Source organism: Lutjanus erythropterus, chromosome 14 (assembly GCF_056507025.1).
Source record: "Lutjanus erythropterus isolate fLutEry1 chromosome 14, fLutEry1.hap2, whole genome shotgun sequence".
In the NCBI taxonomy this organism is placed as follows: domain Eukaryota; kingdom Metazoa; phylum Chordata; class Actinopteri; order Lutjaniformes; family Lutjanidae; genus Lutjanus; species Lutjanus erythropterus.
The window spans coordinates 23,680,738-23,703,064 of record NC_139330.1 but is presented as its reverse complement, the minus strand read 5'-3'; the positions used below and the strand labels follow the sequence as shown (position 1 = coordinate 23,703,064).

Below are 22,327 nucleotides of genomic sequence, written 5' to 3'. Positions count from 1 at the left end.
GAGAAGAGAAGAGAAGAGAAGAGAAGAGAAGAGAAGAGAAGAGAAGAGAAGAGAAGAGAAGAGAAGAGAAGCAAAAAACAGAGGTAGTTATTTCTAAGATTTCATTTGTGTCCTGAAATTGTAAATCTGGTTAATTTCATATTAAGATAATCATTTTGCTTATCAACAATATTTCAGATTTTAAAAAGGCTAAAAATGTTGTCTCCTAAGAAATAAAATCAGATCAGAAAGCATTCTCCTTTGAACTTTGCTTCTGAACTGATCTTCACTCAAACAGTGTTAATCCAGTGCTTCATGCAAGGGTTACATGTTAGCAGAAAACATGACAGAGCTCTAACTGAGGTGAACTAAAGATGATATTCAAACATTCAGAAATCCTCAGGACTCCAGAGCAACAAGTCGGGATTTACGAGTGTGCACTTTCAAATACACTTACCCTGTGTGAACTGTGAGGAGATCATGATAATGAAACCTGTTTGACACCCAAACGATCACCCCTGTGTCTTTTGTTTTGATTTGAGTTAGATGCCCATATGTTTCCTTGTGGGATCTGGAAGAACACTCCATCTGAACCTAAACAGAGCAGTGCGTGAGTCTGTTTTTTAAGATCTGAATCCCTTTCTACTGCAACGACTTCTAAGTGTACCCTACACACTCCAAAACAAGGGCAAACTCAAGTTATACTTCATCTTCGACAATGGAGCACTCAATTTGTGGCACCCATAACGTGCATGTGTGTGTGCAGCACACATGAAAAGCAATGGGAACTCTCTCAAGGTCAGGCAGCAGATAAATGCTCTCTCTCTTGGTTAGAGTGTTTTTTGTATAATGAGTTTTTTTTTTTTGCTAATGAGAGATAATGGGCCTGCCTACAGTCGGGCACCATGCCAACACGTGCCACCCTCTCTGCTCACTGCTGGGGCTGTGGTAGCTGGAACCCTGCCAGCACTGGTACAGTACAACAAATACAGTAACACACACACACACAGAAGCACAGACACCCAGTTGTGGCACACACACGCTTCTTTCCAACCCACTTAGACTTCAATGAAGCACACACTTCTAAAGCAAAACATACACACATCTGGAGCGTCCACTTATAGACTTGCATATTGTATACACTTGACTTTATAAAATAATCAATAGAGAGTTAATAGTTCTATGTTAACGCTGAATGTGTATTTGATTATCTAGAGGCAAAACTATTATAAAGCAACGTATAACACAAGACAAAGTTGGACAGACAGCTGCAACACACACACATAAAAACACACAAACTCAAAGGATGCACAGAAGCATCTGTGGTCTTCTGGGCAAAGCTGTTCATTTTCTGGAGATAAACACCTCAGCTCCTCAGAAAGGAACTGAGCAGCTGGAGAATTTATGCCAACGCTACTTGAAAGGTCTCCTTTCCACTCTGTCTCTCTCACCCTCTCTCTTTCCCTTAGACACACACACCAAAAAAACAACATGACTCTCTACAGTACAAACCTCCTCACTCATACCTCTGCCCTTGATAATACCTTTACCTACATGATATATTTATTTTTTTATCTATGTTTAGTCTTATGTCATGGTCTTTTAAAGGCTGTTTAGTTCAGTTGTGTTTTCTTTTCTTTTCTGAAGTTAAACAGAAACTGAATTGAGTTTAACAGCTACAGCGTCAAGAGGTATTTAAAAAAAAAAAAAAAAAAAAAAAAAAAGGAAGTCAACATTTGGGTGTTTCAACTGGCAGGTTTAGCTAACTTAACTTGCCAATTTTTCATCCAAACTGCTGCTGTGACAGAGAGAAAAAGAGTCAGTAAAGTCTATGGTAATACAGGCAGTATGCATTCAATAATCAGCACTAGTATTAAGATGTTACCTGTACTTAAAGTTTATTTTTCATTTCAGCAAGAGATATATGTCTAGAGCCATGGGTGCTAATTTATGTTGAACATTTGGGGGTCAAAAAATGTTGGCCTATGTAATATCAGTTGGTAAGATACGGTAAGGAGTAGGGATAATAGCCTATTTTTCCCAAAAATGATTTATTTATTTTTTTTATCCTGGGAACAGCTCACTATCCTGATGTATTACTATTGAGGCAGAAGAACATCATATCATTTCAACATCAATTAACATTATAATGAACAACTGCATATGGGGCATGCAGCTTGACCTGACTTGAAGTTAGTGACTGTCATCTGTCACTGTCTGACTGAACGGTAGTGATATTTTCCAATTCATAATATTTGAAACTAACAAAATTTGTTAAAACAAGTCATTTGGTGCTGTCAAAGTCATGATACCAAGCTGAATTCCATATTCTGTTCACGTTCTGAGGTGCAGCAGATGGGTAGTTCAATATAAGGAAAGGCTTAATTAAGTTAATGATCACTCAAAGTTGAAAAGCAAAAATCTAAAAAATCTCTCCCTCACTTGGTGTGAGGCTTCGGATGGATTCCTCAAGAGATTTTGGCATCTTTCTACAGTGAGGAGTGCTTTTTGCCACAGACAGCTGGTGAAGGTAAATCCATCATATGCTGCAGTATTTCACCCAGATGTATTTTGGATAAAGCATGGATCCAGTGTTTTTGAAGCTTTGGCTTTCACTTGGAATATTGTCTGAGATTCCAAATGTCACAGCAAACTCCAGTCCAGTGCATTTTATCCCTCCAGCATAGTGCACAATTTACATCTTCATTAGGGCTAATTGATGTCATCGATTACAAAAATACATTTATTTGCATATCATGCATCAACGCATTGCTATGAGCTGTTACGCCCAGTCAGAGCATGGATTCACCTGGACAACAAGCTGCAGAGAGCAAGCCTCACCATGATCATCTAAAGTGTGGTCTTATTTTAGACAGAGATGCAACAGTTTGGCTCTCTTTAGCTCCACAAACTGGACATGTGACTTATCACAGCGAATAGTTGCTCCACATGAGCGATGGAAGTGAAGCACCGAGCAACCTGTCGTCATCTTGCAGCTGCAGCAGTATCGTCGTGTTTACGCTGTGTCAGCCCTCAAACACAATATATGAGGATTGAGCATGTTTTTTTCCTGTTTTCCCTCAAGATTTTGGGGGTCTCTGTATCCCCAACTGCAACTTTTGGTGGTGGTGGTGGTGGTGGGGGGGGGGGGCATAAAAGCCAATGCCCCACCACAGATACCATCTAGATGTCTATGTCTAGGTCTATGCCTATGTCTCTCATTATACAGATTCAAGAGGAAATACTGCTTGACATCCTCATTGTCCACTGACCAACTCCAGTCAAGTCTTAAGGGAACTGACCTCTCATCAGGTGAGTCCACATGGAAGGTCCTCTCGATGACAGTGGTCCACTGGAGGCAGCGTATGATGAAGGTGTTTGGCTTCGGCCTTTCCGTCTTCATCAACTGACATTCTGGAAACAAACAGCCAGATGTTCAATGCTGTCTTCTTAGTACAACTACAATAATGAAGGTGTGTACAGCTAGAGGCTGTAAAGAGAATTGTAAACTCTCTTTACAGTTTAAAAAAATTATTACAAAAGCAATTGATGAGATATGTTAATCAGATTTGTTCTATGTACTCAGTGGTTATCAAAGTTTTTAATTTAATTTAATTTGTATTTGTACTGTATTTGTAATGTATTTCAGGTACCCTGTTGAGGAAATGGGTTCTGTTAAATAAACCCCTAAAAATGGCTATTCCTCAAGAAAAGGCACAATGTGTATCATGGTTTATTGAAACAAAATTGGCTATGCAGACTCAGCAAAACTACAGGATTAAGTATGGAAGACATCCACCATCACATTCGTGACAGGGACAGTGTTGGATGAAGGGAGGAAGGGATTGCCCAATTCCCTGGCCACCTGGTTCACCAGATATCACTCCCCTGGACTTCTTTCTATGGGATTATGTTAAAGATATCGTGTATCGAAACAAGATACGGGACATCAGCGACCTGAAGCAAAAGATCACTGATGCCATTGCCACCATTGATGAAGCTATGCTACAGTGAACATGGCATGAAATCGAGTACCGTTTTGATGTGCTTTGTGCAACTAATGGTGCCCATATAGAGGTGTATTAAATGAGCCAAAAAACTTCAATATCTACTTTTAATTTTGTAATAATTTCCACAGATTTGTCTATTAATTTGCTTTTGTAATAAATTTGTTAAATTGCAAAGAGACTTTATGAAACTTTAGAATTTATAATTATAAAAAGCATTCCGTTGGAACATTAAATATACTGTCTTTGCACTATATTTAATTGAGTATGGTTTGAAATGGATTTGTAAAACACTGTATTCTGTTTTTATTTACTTTTTACACAGCTTCACAACTATTTTGGAATTTTATTTTTTTATTTTTAATTTAAACAGACCATAGACATTCATGCTGAATATCAAGTGGCAATTAAATGTACCAGTAAGAAAAGACAGAACTTGGTTTTAAATAATTTAGTTTAAAAATAGGCAATAACTTCAGCCACACGATTCAACTAAAGGTGCTTTCCTGTGCCAAGGGATTTTATGCGTTGCAGCACATATGCATCTGGCGAATATCCGAAGAGACACATTTCTGTGAAAATGGGCAATACAGTAGGCCATTATTACACAAATGTGTAATACAGTACACAAATGCAGAAACGTACGCACACATAGCCAGATGGGGCTGTGAGATCGCTGTGGGGGGAATGCATCTTCATTGTCCCTCAGCAGTCTCTGTGGTTGGTGGGGACAAGAGCTGATGTAAAAGAGCATAACGATCCATTGTCTGACCTCAGATCTCCCCCACTTCTGATTTGTTCTACATATATCACCTTCCATTCCCCTCTTCTGTTTTCTCCTCCCCTCTGTTCTTCTTTTGTCTCCTGTCATTCTCTTCTCTTTCCTCGTCTCCTTTCCTCTAACCTCCCATCCTCAGCTATCCCTTCTTCCAATTACTTTCTGTTTAAGTGTGGCACAGCACAGCACGTCATGGCTCAGCCTAAATTTAGACAGGAAGGTTAATGACAACAACGCTCGAGTCATATACACAGCCGTGTTTCAATGTAAATTCACACACACACACACACACACACACACACACACAAAGAAGTTACTACCTGACTCGTGAACATGACCTGCTGCGCTGCCAGAAAACAAGGTCATGCTATGGGCTGATGCCAATAAAGCACTGACACCCACACATAGACAACCACACAAAAAGACACACATGTAAAAGTGATATTGAAGTTTGAATGTTAGCTTAAATTGGGTTGTTTGCCACAGCAGGCAATTGTGAAATCTGTGTAGTGGTTTAGTGGGTGTATGTGTGTGCATGCATCAGTGTGTGTGTGTGAGCATGAGCGCGCGCACCCGCGCGCGTGTGTGTGTGTGAGCGACAGGCTTGTATGTATGAGTCCCTCTGCAGGGAACAGGCCTGTACCATCTCTGTTCCATCTGACCACTTCTGTTGTTCACATACACATAAACACACACACATAAACACACGAATAAACAAACACACACATACACATACACGTACACACACACATGTACACACATGCACGTACGCCACCTGGCCTCCCAGCTTTGGGCAACAGATGTGGCAGTGCCAGCACTGTGCCAAGCAGCCGGGGCCGGATGTATGGCCTGGCTTGTCCTCCTCACAAACTCTTTTCCTCTCCCCTTTTTTCGTTCGTTCTCCAATCCCTTCTTCGTCTCCTCCTCCCTGTCTGTTCAACACTCCTCTCCTCCCTCATCTTTCCTTCCTCTCCCCCATATTTCTACCACAAAAGCCTCACTCTCCAATCCTTCCATCCCTCTCTCCGTCTCTCATCCGTTGCTCTCCACCTTAATCATCCTTCCATCTCTGTCCCCTCTCTTCTTCCTCTCTCCTCCCCACGTCTCCAATTTTCTCTTCCTCTGCCCTCTTCGATCGACTCCCATCGCTCATTCGCCATACTTGTCCTCCCTTCCGGACTCCTATCTTTCTTCCTCCTCCTCCGTCCTTCGATGGACCATTCTTTATCGTTTTCTCTGAGGTATCAGCTGGGACTCTACCATTCGTCATCATTTTGGTTTCTGTTTTCGCCTTCATTGTGCACCTATTCTCCTGTATTCTCCTATCGTCTCCACTATCACAAATCTTTGCTGCACTGTTCTGCAGATATTTAAAAAACGCTCTTCAACAGCCATTCAGCTAAGAAACCTGACAGGATTTCATTGACTAAACCTGTTCAGATTCATTTTGATTATGCAATCAATTAAAAACAACAACTGAGGGCATGCAGTACTACAGTGTTGAAGATTCCCTCAAGATATGTATTATATACAAATAGTCTGCTTGGTACAATAATGTGTGTCTGATATGTTTTTTTCTGGAAAAAGTATAATTTCCACATTCAAATCCTTAAAAGACATCTACTCTTTCTAGTTCATGAATATGCAAATTTCGTTTATTAGTTTTCCTGCTTGACACAAGATATCTCCTACTTCACTGCAAAAACTATTTTCAGTGTATGTGCACTGGTGGCTTCAAGTCTCTACATCACCAGGACTGACTTCTAAACTAGTTGTGACTTCACAAATCGTGCTCATAGGCCCACCCCTTCCAATTAGATTTTCAATGAGCATAGAGAAACTTTCCACTTTCAGCAGATGGATATGAATATGGCCTTCTGTGTCAAACTCTGCACACACATCATACTGTACTGTAAAGCTCATACAATCAACTGTAGGAGCAGAAAGAAAAACATATTGTTGAGGGAGACTTTAACTACAAATACATGCAAGTGAATACAGTGGCATCTGCACAGGCCTCATGCCAAGAGGTGAAACACCAGCTTAGCACCTATTAAGTAGACAGCAATCTATGAACATGAAATAGAGTAAACAACTACACGACATTCAACCATTTATTTATTAAGAGACATATGCTGTGTGGTAGTCTGTAAAGTGCTTTATCCAGCACAATCATGGGTGATCTGCCAGTAATCTGGGTATATTTTGTTTTCATTTTTCCAGAAAATTAAATAATTAGATAATCCTGCTTTTAAAATTAAGGAAACTCAAAAAGGGTCATCCATGCCTTTAGTGCTTTTCAACTTAATTATAGTAATTTCACTGTTTTCACCCCAAAACAGTCTGCTGCCTCCAGCTAAATGCAGCTGTTACTAACACTATGTGACAACATCACATTAATTCCAGTCTTTTATTGATAATATTTACAGTAAAACCATTTTGTTAATGATTTTATTTTCATTTTTAGTTTTGGTTTTTATTCCAAAGCTAAACACAGACACAAAGTTTAACTGCCAATTTGTATTTAGTGTATGAACAATGGGAGATGACGGTGGTGGTAATGAGACTGAGAGATATTAAAATTAATCTTGTTAACTCATTAGCGGGTTAATTACACATGTCAACAACTCTGTGCAGCTTGTTAACCAGGTGTAGACAGATGATATACTGATAAATGGTTAATTAAAGCCCTCAGTGAATTCTGTAAAGCATAGCAACACTGTGAAGACCGATGACTGACAAGATTCTTTGACATGCCATGAGTGAAACTGATGCAATAACTGTTGTACCATTTCACTGAGGCTCTGTGTGATGAAACCACAAGAACATTTCAGCAACATCTCAGGGCACTTAACATGAAAGAGGTGATTTGCTTTAAGAGATATAAAATTATAATCAATTAGAGGTTATTGGCTATTGCATGTCTTTCAACTGGAAGACACGAGTTCAATTCCCTGTTAAAGTGTACTACACCCCCTACCACCTACAGAGGTTCTACTCTGAACTGAAATGTTCCCTGCAGGGGTTAATTGCAGCTGGTGTCACAGTATCACCATGATTGGTAATTATGAGCCTGCGGCTAGGTATGAAAGCACATGGGTGCAGTATATGTGGAACAAATGCAGGTACTTAGGCTACTAGTCTTTTTGTATTCCAAGTAGGATTAAAAAGCTTACTGTTTACATAATTTTACTCTGTTTTAACAGCAAAGGCAAGAATATAATAGGCCAGCAACAGTTTATCGTGTTTTTCAGGTGGTTGAACAAGTTAGTTGAGTTCTTACTCTTTGCATAAGATTTGTTGTTGCTTAATATTGCTTGCCCTAAATCTGAAATACTTCCAAACAATGGATGATGATCTGTTGGAGAGACGAGCTCTTCTCCTTCTGCTCCAGACATTTGTTTTTCGTTTTTCCTGCCTTCTCTCTGTTGTATATTACTCTTCTACTCTAGACTGCAGCCGCAACATCCAGGACATTTTGCATAGGCTCCTACAGCAGGTTGGCTGGCCAGTTTTGTTTTATATGAGGAGAGTACACATTATAAACATTAATATCAACAGGCATCAAGTTTAGTGAATTACAGGAGGCCAAAATTATGATCAAGAATAATCTGATGAATTGTGCAGCCCTATGAAAATCTGTATGGAATGAGTGTTTTGCCCCCTAAACAGTGCTGTTCTGTGTATAAACAATGTAAAGATACAGGTACAGAAGGACCAAGAGGCTATTTTAATATATGTATGGTAGGTCACATACTTGCTACAGAGAAGTTATTTAAGGGATAGGGCAGGTCTGCATCCTGAGGTTTCTCTTTGTAGCCGATAAAGGAGCCATCTGTCTTCAGCAGAAAGTAACGCGGCCGCCAGTTCTTTATGTATTCACCTGTAGAAAAAGACGGACACAAAGAGAGGAAGAGAAATATAAGTCAAATATGTTTAATCAGATAATTGGGACAATAACAGCTGAATTCATGAGGGCAGGACTGATGATGATGCTGAAGGCACTGGTGTAATCAGTGGTAAGCATAATTATGAAGATCATGATGATGTATGGAAAGTATTATCAGCAATAACGATGATGGTGATGATTTTAAATACAGATTTTATTCCCTAGACAGATCAGAGCCTGTCTGCTCAACTCTCATCTATCCAAAGAGTATCACACACATATGCACGCTGTATATACACACACACACACACAAACACACACAGAATCTCCATGACTCCCACAGTGCTTGCCAGATTCAGATCGGATTATCATGTAAAAAATGACAAAAACATGTTTACCAGCACAACAACCAAACTATCTATGCCAGCAACATCATCTGGCTGATACACGGGCAGGTGTCGAGGTGATGACCCTTCTACCAAACACACACCAAAGCATACTGCGCACACACAAACACATGTATAAACTCACAATTTCAACACACACATGCAGACACACCGCTGGTTGCCAGGTAAGAGGAAAGAAGAAGAGAAGAGGGATGAGATAAGATGAGATGAGCTGGGATGACATGAGATAAGATAGAGAATAAATAACCCTTCTTAGACCACAGCAACAAATAACAACATCTGCTGAGCAGCTGGTGGCAGAGTATTACCCAACTGGCTGGCACAGACTGGCACTAAGGTGGCACCACAGCTTTATCAGATGACCCGCTGCAGGATTACATGAGTGTCAAACATTTCCACACCACAGAGGCGGATAACACTTACTGGAAACAGCATGGATACACACATGGATTAAAGTACACACGTGTGGATTCACACAGAGTTGGACGAGTACAATGAGTACAAATACAGGGATAATATGCACAAAGTACACGGCTGAAGTAATACCGAGACACACAGACATTCTGATGAAAGAAACTGACAATCTCAACACTTTCCAAAGCCAGGAGCTGTGTAAACATTTCACTTTCTCATTTCAAACAACAGAAATAAAAACCACAGAAGGACACAAATGTTCCCTATTTCTCAACCCCTTTTAATTAACCAGCCGTTCCTTGACATGCACACACACACACATACACTTACACACCTTGTGAAGATATTCTAATAAACAAAGGTGCATATGCATGCACACAAACACACTCATATCTGACACACACACAAAGCTCTGATCACCTTTCTTAGGCTAATTTGCTGGGAGAGGAGAATAAGCAGTGTGTGTGTGTGTGTGTGTGTGTGTGTGTGTGTGTGTGTGTGTGTGTGTGTGTGTGTGTGTGTGTGCGTGTGTGTGTGCGCGTGTGTGTGTGTTCTATTTGTGACATCCATTTAAAGCGGAAATGACAGCAGGCCGCGCTCGTTAACACGTCGCAGAAAAACACCTGCTCCGCCGAAGGGACCATGCGACTGCGGGGCCTGCCGGTACCTCTGGGTGGTGCTGGTGGTGGAGGTGTGTGTGTCTGTGTGTATGCGAGTATGTGGTGGGGGGGTAGCGGCTGATTTGAACCACCACACAGGGACAGAGAGAGACACAGATAGACACAGATTACAAAATGCTGTTGGGTGCCAGTGCGTCATCAGGATTACCAAATCACACCTCTCTCTCCTCTCCTGTCTCAGACTCTATTTTTCTCTTTTTCACAAATCCACCCACTCTCCCCTCCTCTCCCATTTCCTTCTCCCGTTCTTTCAGAAACAAAGCATCTTCTTTGGATCACTCGCTACTGTGAGAGGGGCTGAATGGGAGGGGTGGGAGGCAGGATGGAGGAAGGCTTTAGGAAAAAATTCAAAAAGAATGCAAAGCAAAAACAGGATGGAGGGGAAGAAGGTTACAAGTGAGCGGACAGAGAATATCTCATCACTTCTGACCAAACCAACACTGTAAACTAGGGGTAAACCTGTAATTGCATGTTATCAGTTCAGCATTTTGGTTTTGTTGGAGTGAGAATTAAAGTTCTACCAGTAAAATACTTTGATTGGTACTCTGTAAATTAATGTGATGGAACGCAACAGGATTCTATGTATTTTTGTGTGTTTGATTAACACATGATCTTGTATTTAGAAAACCTGCAAGGAGATGCACATTTCTTAAATCCAAATTACAGGATTATGGACACAACATCAAAATCAATACAATATAATAAAAGCCAAAAAAAAATATGTTGAAGTATTCTAGAGACTGTGCCAGAAAGGCCTTGATTCAACTATATAGAAATATTCAAGAGAATAGTATGAGGTGGTAAGGATGGGTATTGAGAACCGGTTCCAGTTGAGAACTGGTTCTAAAATGTCCAATCCATCAGAATTGTATGCTTCTGAGTTTATGAATTCTTTCTATCGATGCTGACATGATGTCAAACTCATGCATCTCCATTGCTAGAGATTTGCAACAAGAAGGAGTCATGGCAGTGAGGAAGAAGTTCAAAGTGTGGGATCATTTCATGAAGACTGATGACAATGGTGCTAGCTACATTCTAGGAATGCCATGTATTTGAAACTCGCATGAGTGCCACTGCTTTCCAACTGAGCAGCACATCTGTTAAGAGGGTAAATATCATATGCTGTAATAACATTAGTGCCATGCAGAAAATTGATCAGGAGTTAATAAGGGAATCAGTGAAGAACTGGAATGATAAACAGAATCCAGGATGGAATTGGTATCAACAAAATCTTATCAATTACACCCCAGCAGCAACAACTTCTTTTTATTTTCTTGCCCACGTAAAAATCCCCACCTGTTGGTGCAACCCTACTTGCATGTTTTTATGACAGTTGCATATTGCAAAACAATGACAACAAACTTGTGTGTCTATGCTGCTCAAAACTTGCAACAGGAAGGAGTCATGGCAGAGAGGAGGAAACGGTCCACAGCATGGCTTCATTTCAAAAAGACTGATGACAAAAGTGATAGTTTTTGCAATGTAATGTCTATAATTATAATTTCAAGTAAGCATGAAAACACCACCAAAACTACTTAGAAAACCCAACAAAAATTAATACTGCACAAATAACTCATGTCATCCATTTCTGATGATGAGTCACATGCATGCAATTTATATACTCCAATATGTTCAGACTGAGGGATAACAAAACAGTTGTGTTGACAGTGAAAACCACAGCTTTTTTTCCACACAAGAAATCAGTAAGTGAATCAATAAAGAATCAGAGTGATAAGCAGAATCAACAATTGCATTGGTATTAACAAAATCTTATCAAAGGTGTTGGCGAGTGTCACTGTAAAGTATTGCACAGGTGTTTCTGCTCTTGTGTTTCCCTCCTGTTGTTTTACATAATAAAACATAATGATGGAAAAAAGTGATCATCTTGAAAAGAAAAACTCTGGTTGACTTCAAAGTGGAGGAGAAAGAGATGTATTGACTGAAAAAATGGATGAGGATAAACAGAAAGTTAAACTGATAAAACTATTATAAACTGGCAGTGATGACTGGTTTGCTGGTCCAAGTCCAGTCATTTCTCTGAGTCAGTTTCTAGATGAAGTGTCCAACCAATGGAAGCCTGTGGCTGGCCACTTCATCGCTCAGCTGTCCAGTACAACTGAAAACATTTAAGCAATCCTTCTGGCCGGGCCTAGACAGCGTGTATGTGTGTGTGTATGTGTGTGTGTGTGTGTGTGTGTGTGTGTGTGTGTGTGTGTGTGTGTGTGTGTGTGTGTGAGTGCATGCGTGCATGTGTACACGTCCACTGGGGGGCGGGGGAGGGGGCAGCCAGGGGTGGCACAGACGGAGAGAGGAGATGGACAGTTGTCCACACATGCCGTTCCAAACAAACACAGGCATGCGCACGCTCACACACGCACACACAAACTAACACAATTCAGTTTCGACTGTTCCAATTCTCCGAATGATCCAATGGTGTTCTGTCAAGCTATCCCGTCTTGGCCCTGCCTGTAATGAGTCCAGCGAGCTCTCCCACTCTGGACAGCTTGTCTGGGGAGCCACATGTCTCTAGTTTGGACTGCTGGAGAAAACAGAACAGCCGGTCTCCTTCCCACACCATCTCTCTCGGACTCCTCACTTCAGTTTCATTTAGTTTTCTGCACAACTTTACTTTTCCCTTAAGGCCAATTAGTAAATACTACACTATACAGTGCTTAAGACAACAGGAGTCTCTTGTTTCTTGTTAGAACGACAGGATATCAGTAATACAGGACAACGTGGGTGATCTGAAACATCTAAGGAACAGAGGATATTTATGAGGATAAGATAAACCATTTTGAAGTGTAATAAATTCTGCGCTAAGTTTGTTCAAAACAGACAAAATATGGACTCATGCAGCAGTTCTAAAGTGCTCTCTTCCATCTAATTTCATGTCTTAATTGGATGTATACTCTTTCTAAGAAATATTAAATAACGTGACTGAAGCGATGCAAACACCTAAAATAAAGAGATAAATAGAAGCTACAAAGAACCACACTGACCATACCTTGCCTTAATCAAGTGTTTGACTTATGAAGGCACTGTTGAGAACAAAAACAAAATGAGTGAAGGTGACAAACTTTGCCAAAGTCTTTAATAGGGCTGTGGCTATAGCCATATGAGTACAATACCACAGCCATGTGATGCCTACTATGGGGTTAAAGGGTCAATCTTACAATGCATTTGAAATCCATGCACTGATCTATCAATACAGCTACAGATCAGCGATGTCACACACAAGTCAGGAACACAGCCTCTGATAGGTATTAGCATCTTGGGATTGTCTGGGTGTCTAACAACATGCTAACAGCAACTGTTTTCAACATGGAAAAATGAATAAATAACTGCACAACATATTCAATGTTGGATTTAACATGATGGATTTATTTTATTAAGTCTCTACAAAGTGACTACAGTTCAAAGCTTCTGAAAGGGACACAATCTCACCGGAGTCAATGTTGTAAAGGTACAACGTTAACATTAGCATTAGCTTAACATTAGGCTTTTCTGCTCAGCATACTTATAAGGCTAACTCCATTACTTTTTCAGTAGTTAGGAAATAACAAACCAGACTTTTGATGGTTTTTAAAAGCTGCAGTGTTTATTAGCTGTCACATTGTAACCTGTATTGAAAATTTACTGCCAGATTGACAGTCTACTACTCACCTTCATGTACCTACATGACTCACACACATTACGCACTGCCCTATTCCTTTAGGGACCTACGCTAAGCTTAAGACAGTATGCTTAATTAAAGTACACTAAAACATAATCATTAAGACAGTCGTACGGTCACAGTAATCTCTACCCTTCAAGACCTTGGGCAGCCAGTCCAAGAGCTTTTTTGTTATGAGCCCCAAACTACAGATGAAAAACTAAACTTTTTAAAAGTTTTTTTAGAATGTCTACGAGAAATGAATCTTGTTGGCACATCCTCCAGTTGCAGCTTGTGGATTTAGAAGTAAGAGGCAGAGATGAATCAGCTGTGACTGTGTCCGTTCCAAGCTTTCTGATTGGACAATTACAACAACGCACTGAGTAACTGTCACTCAATTAGCGGACTGATTAACTATTCATTTCAGGACAGAGGGGGAAAGGAGATAAATTGAGGGAGAGGAATGCAGAGAGGAAAAATAGGAGACAGGTACAAATGGTAAGGCTGAAATTCAGCCAGCAAAACAGAAATGAGACACACAAACTTCACAGTCTCTCTCCATCTTTCTGTCTCAAACTCACTCCTTCAAGACACCAGCACACCTCTGCTATTCTGCGTTGCCGTATTGCCATGTTTCAGCAGAGACCGAGACAGACGAAAAGCAGGAAAAACCTTGATGACAATTAAATAAATAACTCCATAACTATGTGAGCTCACCAGCCATTTGTTAATCAACCCAAACAGGGATTTAATTTAATGCTTTGGCCGAGGCTGGAGCTGATATGCAGATGGCGCAGAGACGGGGCTGTGTGACTGGCACTCTGGGAGCTGGAGGGGTGGCGGGTGGTGGTGTATAGAGGTAGGGGGGAGGCGGATGGAGAGGGTGGAGGGGAGGTTCTGCCACGTTCCAGCACATACACAGCAGCTCACCGGCAGGGAGAGGAATGCGTTGTCTGGCCTCATGACAACCGACACACATACACTCTCACATACATCCACACACACACATTCAGTGCTCAGAGCAGTAGTGTTTGGCTGAAATGGGACAGAAATAACAAGTTTAGTGACCGAGCAATTGAGAAGCTGGCTAGGTGGTAAACCGGGCGGATAAGTTGACTGACCGAAGGAAAAGATAACACTATTTAGCTTACCTAAAAGAGGACTTTTTCACAAAACTATTGGAAGTGCTGAATGGTTAACTGACTAAACTACATTATGTTGTAGCTCAGCAACAATTCAATGAATAAATCAAAAGAAAGCAAATCAAACAGTTTTGGTGAGAGATTAATAATTTAAATTCAAAGAGCGAAAATGGCAAGAACTTGCAAGTTGTAGCTTCCAGAATGCATCATGTTTCAGTTTTTTTCTATTTTATATAATTTTAAAATGAATATCTTTGACTTTGGGGCTATAGGTCACACCAACAAAAGCTATATGAAGAACTTATACAAGGGATTCTTAACTCTGACATTTTATAGGCCAGACTATTGACAGATTATTTGACATTGTCATTTTCACCCTATTATGTTATAGCCTTAAAGTACAAAATAGTAGTATAGTTAATATAGTTATATAGTTAAGACTATATCATTCTGATTTGTAAAGATTAACAGATCTTTGGTTTTGTGCCCTGACAACTGGCATTTAAATTTTCATTTTTTCTTTAAAAAAAAAGTCTACATATTGTATTTCAATCATTGAAATTGAAAATATTAATAAATAATTTTAAATTTAATACTGAAATATTGACACTCCTAAAAAATAGTGTCACTAATTTTGATTATTCATACATATCAATTCTGAATATTTGAAATGGTTTCAATATTCATTTACCACTGTATCGATGCCAGCTGCACTTTCTTGCTCTCTTTTCTCTCTGACAGTAAGTTGACACTATTAACTTGACTCAATTTCTAAGATTAGCTAATTAGGTACAATGTATTTACATTAAAAGGCCCGATCAAACACGAACAAAAAAGTTTCTAAAAATGTTAGGTCTCTTTCTACCATATTATAGCATTGTTATATATTTTAAAATATAAAATATCTTTTAATTAAAAAATAAATAAAGAAATAAATACAAAAGTTGTGCCCTTAATGTCATATTAAGTTTTCAGAACAAATATCAATATTTTACAAAGTATTGTATCAAAGTTAGAAATTCCAGTATCATGAAAACACTAGTACAAGAGTGTCTCAACTTTGTCATATAGGCCTGGACTGTGCAGTTCAATTAAAGTAAATGGGCTACAAATGTCATCTGAAATGAAGATTTCTTGTAGGAAAAGTTCAAATAAATGTAAATTATTAAGGCACAGTTTAGTATTATGGAATTTGCACCATCAAAATAATAGCAGAACACATTCAAACTGTTGGGTAGGCTTTAGCTGAAATGGTTGGCTGGCTGCTGATCTCCTTATAGACGAAGGTCAAAACACACCTCCAGACACAACAGTGTGGGGAGGGGTTTCATGTGTTTGTGTACAGTATGTGAGGATTACCTGCTGATGCTTGAGTAAAAGCAGTAATGCATGGGGAGGAGGAGGAGGAAAAGAGATTAGCTTAACATCAGGCAAGTAACTAATGGGTTACAAGTGAGGGAAAGGTTGAGGTGACTGTATGGAGCAAAGAGGACACAAGGGGTTAAGAAAGTGGGGAATTGTGCAGTAAGACGCTTGAGGGAGACATCTGTCAGAGTCTGTCCATGAGCTCTATAAGAGAAGAACGCATGTTGTAGCACTGTGCAGGACTCTTACTGGTCCAAAACAGCGTTGAGAGAAAAATATTAATACATTTTAACATAAATACTATTTGCACAATCTGTACTGTCTTTTTCATTGTGCGTGTGTGTGTCTGTGACCCAGACCACAGCAGTTCTAACTCCAGCCTGCTCAGACATCTTAAGGCGAATCCAGGCTCTTCAAAGCCAATCCACTTACAGTGCATTAGTCTCATTACCACATTGGGACTGGGCTGGTGTTTGTGTGTGTACAGGAGTGCTTTAAATACAGCGACTATCACTGACTGGTGCTGTGTTCTACCTGTAAGAGTTCAGAAGGCATTTTTCCACCTGTGTAATGATCATAGAAGACTAGAATGAGTGGGGGAAAAAAGTTTTGAAGTATCAAAGAATCAAATTCAGTTTGAAGCCTGGGCTGTGGCTGGGTTTAAAGGTTTAGTGCTGGAGTAATTGTACAAGCCTGTGGCTCAGTCTGTGGAATGAGACTACATGGAGGCTACAGCAGCCTAGACATGAATAGCATGCTAGAGTAAAGGAAGAAGGAAAAGACTGAACAAGAGAGACACAGAGAAAAGCTGAGAGAGAGAGAAGACCTCTGTGTATGCGGTTAAGGCTTTGACAGTGACAGAGAGCTGGGACAGGGCAGGGCAGCCACAGGGCGGCCAGATTGAGTGGAAACCCATGGGAGTGTGGCCATCCCTTGGGGGCCACTAGGAGATTTCATCCAGCCAGCTGCACACAGCCAGATCCTCCTGGTAGGCTGTGCTGGATGCACATACTGACACACACACACACACACACACACACACACACACACACACACACACACACACACACACCAACCCAGGCTGCCCTGGTTCCCCTCTACTCCCCCAGCAAGTACAGAAAAAGGCACAAACATGCATACCCACACACTGGCAATATATTACAGTTTCACATACTGCAAATACAGAACACTGAGAATTACCCCTCTTTACTCCTTTAAATTCCCCTTTCCTATATCAGTATAGTCTCTTAGTCTGTTTTCCTTCACTGTTCTCCTCTCCTGCAGTACCACTACAGTCCAGTAGATGGTGGTGGCTCCCTGGAGCATGGTGGCCACCGCTGTGATGCTGACAGAGCTGGAGAGTGACTGACAGACACACAGCAGCCAAGATGCCTCACATCTTAATCCCCCTCACAACCCTGGTGTATGTATATATGTATGGTGTATATATATAGGCTATATACAGTATATATATATATGTATATGTATAAGATGTTGGCAACGTGTGTAAGTGTGTGTGTTTAAGCATACAGTCATTTGGTCATCTTAAATCTGTATGTGTGTGTTCATATATAAATGTTTGTTCATGTGTGTGTTGTTGGGGAGGAGGCAGGGTCCATTGCTTCCTAAAGCACCCTAGGATTAGTGCAGTGTTAGCATATTAGCATCTTAGCTGGAGGGCTGCTGCTCAACACCACCTGTGCCAGACAGGAGGCTGAGGCTGTGGCTACCCAGCTACCCCCACCCCAACACACACACACACACACACACACACACACACACACACACACACACACACACACACACACACACACACACACACTTCACCACCCCCCACCCACACACACTCATATGTACAGACCCACACACATACACAGTTGGTGGGTGAAGGTCACTTAGCTACAGCCGCTCCAAGCTTACTGTCTTAATCCATTACTGTAACTACTTTATCTATCTCTTTACATGCTGCATATTATTACACACATAAATACAATTAACTTCACCTTATTCTCAACCTTAAATTCAGGGTCAAAGGTCAGCAAATTGATGGTTCCTGTGACATGACCAAGAAAAGGGAGAGATGGCCAATTATATGAAGAAAACCTTCACTGCATAACATGTCAGTACAATAATCTATCAAGAATGTTGGCACACAGTCAGCTATTTTTAAATTTGCAATATGTAAGTCCTACCGCTAGGGTCTCTCTCACATTAAAATGCAAAGACATAGTTTGATAACATCGTGAAGTTGTGTAGGATCATGGGAGTTGGTTTAACAACCACCACTGCAGATGAAAATCTGTCTGACATGACTCAGGCAGAAATCATGTTCATGGATGAGGTAATGTATTAAAGTACATGTTACCTTTAGTCACCTTTGTCAACTTCCTTCCTTACTCTGACATTACTGGTGTATCCTATGTTTTCCCAGAAGTTAGAGCAATTAGCAGCTTGTAGGAAACGCACCATTACCTTGAATAAATTACATATTTGTCTGGGTTTGACACCTATTGTAAACATTAATGTAAGTACACAGCTCAAACATAAACACAAGTCTAGCATTTTTATACATTTTAATGCAGAAATGTTACATACTGTAGTTATAGAGTTGTAGAGTATAAACGGACCAGAAAGTACTGAACATAGACATAAGTACTGATATTGGATGGTAGGTTCTCCAAAACCACATAAATTATTATGCCTAAGAGACACAATTGGCCAGAGATGACCTCTATGACTATTATTACTACCACTTCTTTACTTTGTAGGCATTTAGTATTTGTTGTTTGATACTAATATGTATAGGTTTTGCTCTAAAATTATGAGTCAATTGGAAAAAGGAAATGACAGAAAGCAAAACATCTCTACAGGTGTGCTGTCACTTTTCACAACTAAATTCATACACATTGAGGCCCTGTTTCAATACCAAATACAATGTTATCTTTGTATTCAGAATAAGAATAGACACAGAACACCAAAGAATAAAATACCAAAGGAGGCTGTTGAAGTTTAGAAAATGTCTACAACTAAAGTTTTCCTCCTTAATGATGTAATCCAGAAGGTTGTGTGATGGCCCCTCTGCCCTGCTTTCTGGTTTCCTGCTCTGTGCTCCTCTGTTTGCAGAAGCCTGTCCTGTGAAGCAGGACCATTAATGACAGGAGACACACCTGGGCCCACTGACCTCCTGTACAGTGCAGTAAGAATTCTTCTTCTATCGCATTACAGAGGGGTGCCTTCCAAAATAACAACCTATTTCTACTCGTCCATCTACCACAGTAACGATTCCACAGACTTGCCATACAGATCGGTTTGTATTATATCAACATTCTAAGTAAGTCCAGTATTGGAAAATGCCTCACATACTACCTACAATGCAGGCATCAGGGAGTATGCATGACTATGCACCAATCCAATACCACATAATTTATCAGCCCAAAAACGGTACCCTGCTACTTCCCAGCAGTGTCCCACATTCCATTTTTTTCACAGGATGGTGAAGTTATGTTCTGTGCCATTCGTGTTTGTTCATGTTTTATGAAGACTTTAAAGTGACCCAGGCCATACAAAAATGAGGACTCATATCACATCCATACAGGGTTAATAGTGTATAGCTGTTAGCTGTTTTTTTCTTAACACACTGGTGTTGGATTGGCACGAATATGCACAGTTCAGCTGTTAGAATCTGTATCGGGAGGGAGAAATGGTATTGGAACTCTTAATCTTCATTCAAAGTTTGTTTGTTATAGACTAAGAGAAGGGCTGTTTTTGCATGAAATGAAACTAAAGGAAAAAAAATCTAACAAAGGAAGTGAAAGTCCTGTTCTTCATGCTAAAGTAAAAAAAGGAAGGAGACTAGATTTCTCTCTCTCACACAAATACATGTACACATAGATGTGATATGCTAGAGTTCAAGACATTAAACACATACTGTCGCCATACAGTAGGAGGCATATATAATATTATTATTTTTATTATCTGGACAAGTAAAACTCAGTTTATGTCTAGACCATATGAAGAATATTAAACACAGCACAGTTAGATGGTCTGTTTCCCCTACATCCACACACATTCACCCACCCACCCACCCCCACACACACAGAAACACAGAAACACAGACACACACACACACACAGAAACACACAACTACCAAGGCATAACATGCCATTGACAAAACAAATACTGATCTGTCTGGATGTCTTCTAGCATGTCAAGAAGGTAAAAATACAATCCAAGCTCACCAGTACAAAAAGCCCCTGCATTCAAACACCCAATAACATTAGAAATGCCATGCTGCTTGTTTTCAGAATGCAGTGGATCCAATGCGATTAGGAAAGGCACACACAGCCAATGAGCAGGCTAATCAAATTGCGCTGATTGCTGGTATATAGCCTCTCTCTGTTCTCTCCTTTGGATGGCATTGTGTGTTGGCATAATTGATTTTTTTCATTTATTTTACATAATTGAAGTTCACACTAAATACAGTTTATTTCCAAAACACTGTATATCATTTTCTAAATATAACTATTAGCTTAAATTCCATTAAAATCCACAACACATCATCATCTCTAAAACAGTAGGACCTGTTCAATCACTTTCAACCAAGACCATTTATTTTACTTATACAGACCTTTAAAGCAAAACAATTTATGTAATTTTTGTTTGACTAAAAAATACTAACCGTCACCTTTTTTCAGTTTCTGGATTTGTAAGAATGGCACTGTTTACATACATGTACATACATGACTTTCATAATAATGACGTTAAAAATAATGGAACCAGACCGGTTATTAAACTGTTTTTTTCATTTATATTATCATATCATATTGTGCATTCATAATCACACAGAGGAGTGGGTTTCTTTGAGGTTCCCCATTTAAATCTGACATTCATATTCAAATTCTTATTCTGTTCCTTCATCTCATTGGATGTTAAACTAGCCAATCACAGGAGTAGAGTAAGGCAGCTGGACCAATCAGTCAATGAGAATAGCTGTCAATCAGAACAAGAAGGGGAGGATCAGGAGACAGACACAGCTGTCTAACTGTTGCCCACAACAGACAGGCAACAAGGAGTGTGTGCATGTGTGTGTGTGTGTCTGGGGGGAGACCTCAACCAGCCCAGCCCTGTCCAGTTGAGCAGTGGTGAACAGGTGCAAAGCTTTACGCATGTGTATGTGTGTGTGTGTGTGTGTGTGTGTGTCTATGTGTGTGTGAGTCACTATTATTCCAGAGTGGTTGGCTCTGTATTATTAATTCAGAAATGCTGGGCTGGGGCTATGGGCGGCAGCTGGCGTTACGTGTGCATGCGTGTGGTTGTGTGTGTGTGTAGACAACATAAGACCCCCCTGGTCTTTTGTGAAGCCCCCTCCTCCTTTCCTAAAGCAGCAGAGAAGCATTGTGCTGTATGTCTCCCCTGTCTGCCTGTAAACTTATACACATGCACACACTCGCACACAGCGTACTCTGTCAATACAAAAACACACACACACACACATGCACACACACTAGAACACAATAGCCCCAGCCCAGCAGGCAAGAGTAAACAATCAAGTACTATACCCCAACTACTGTCAAGTGCTACCTCCGCCCCAAATCCCCCCACTCACACTCACACACTCACACACACCAGCCCAGCCGTGCTTCATTCTAAAGGTTCCATTCATGTGTACCACTGAAGGGCTGATAGTAAGTGCTCTCCACCTCACTAACTGCTGCTCTCCCCTCTGTCCTGGCTACCTGTCTGTCTGTCCACCTGCCAAAGCGCAGGGTTAATTTAGTCAAAAAAATCTTATATAGTATTCATCACGTCCTTCTATTTTATGACTAAAGTGTGTCATAAATGAAAAAAATATTGACAACAAAAATTGTGACAAAATCTGTTAATCTGTTAATTATGAGACAAAATAGTTGGCTCTGTCCAAGCAGACAACATAAGTTAGATCACAGTAATCAGCAATGTAAAAGTACTAATAAAACTTGCTTGATCAAAAATTGCCTCATCTTCACCAGCGGCCT

General features: G+C 40.2%; 1 protein-coding gene across 2 annotated transcripts in view; it reads right to left on the bottom strand.

Moving 5' to 3' along the window:
* akt3a (AKT serine/threonine kinase 3a) overlaps positions 1–22,327 on the bottom strand; it is a 72,391-nt gene that overhangs the window by 26,254 nt on the left and 23,810 nt on the right. For both annotated transcript variants that reach the window (XM_084735932.1, XM_084735931.1), the window contains exons 3-4: positions 8,522–8,647; positions 3,282–3,393 (exon numbers count right to left, since the gene is read on the bottom strand). In XM_084735932.1, the coding sequence (XP_084592058.1) occupies positions 3,282–3,393; positions 8,522–8,647 (238 nt within the window). The remainder of the gene's footprint in view (positions 1–3,281; positions 3,394–8,521; positions 8,648–22,327) is intronic.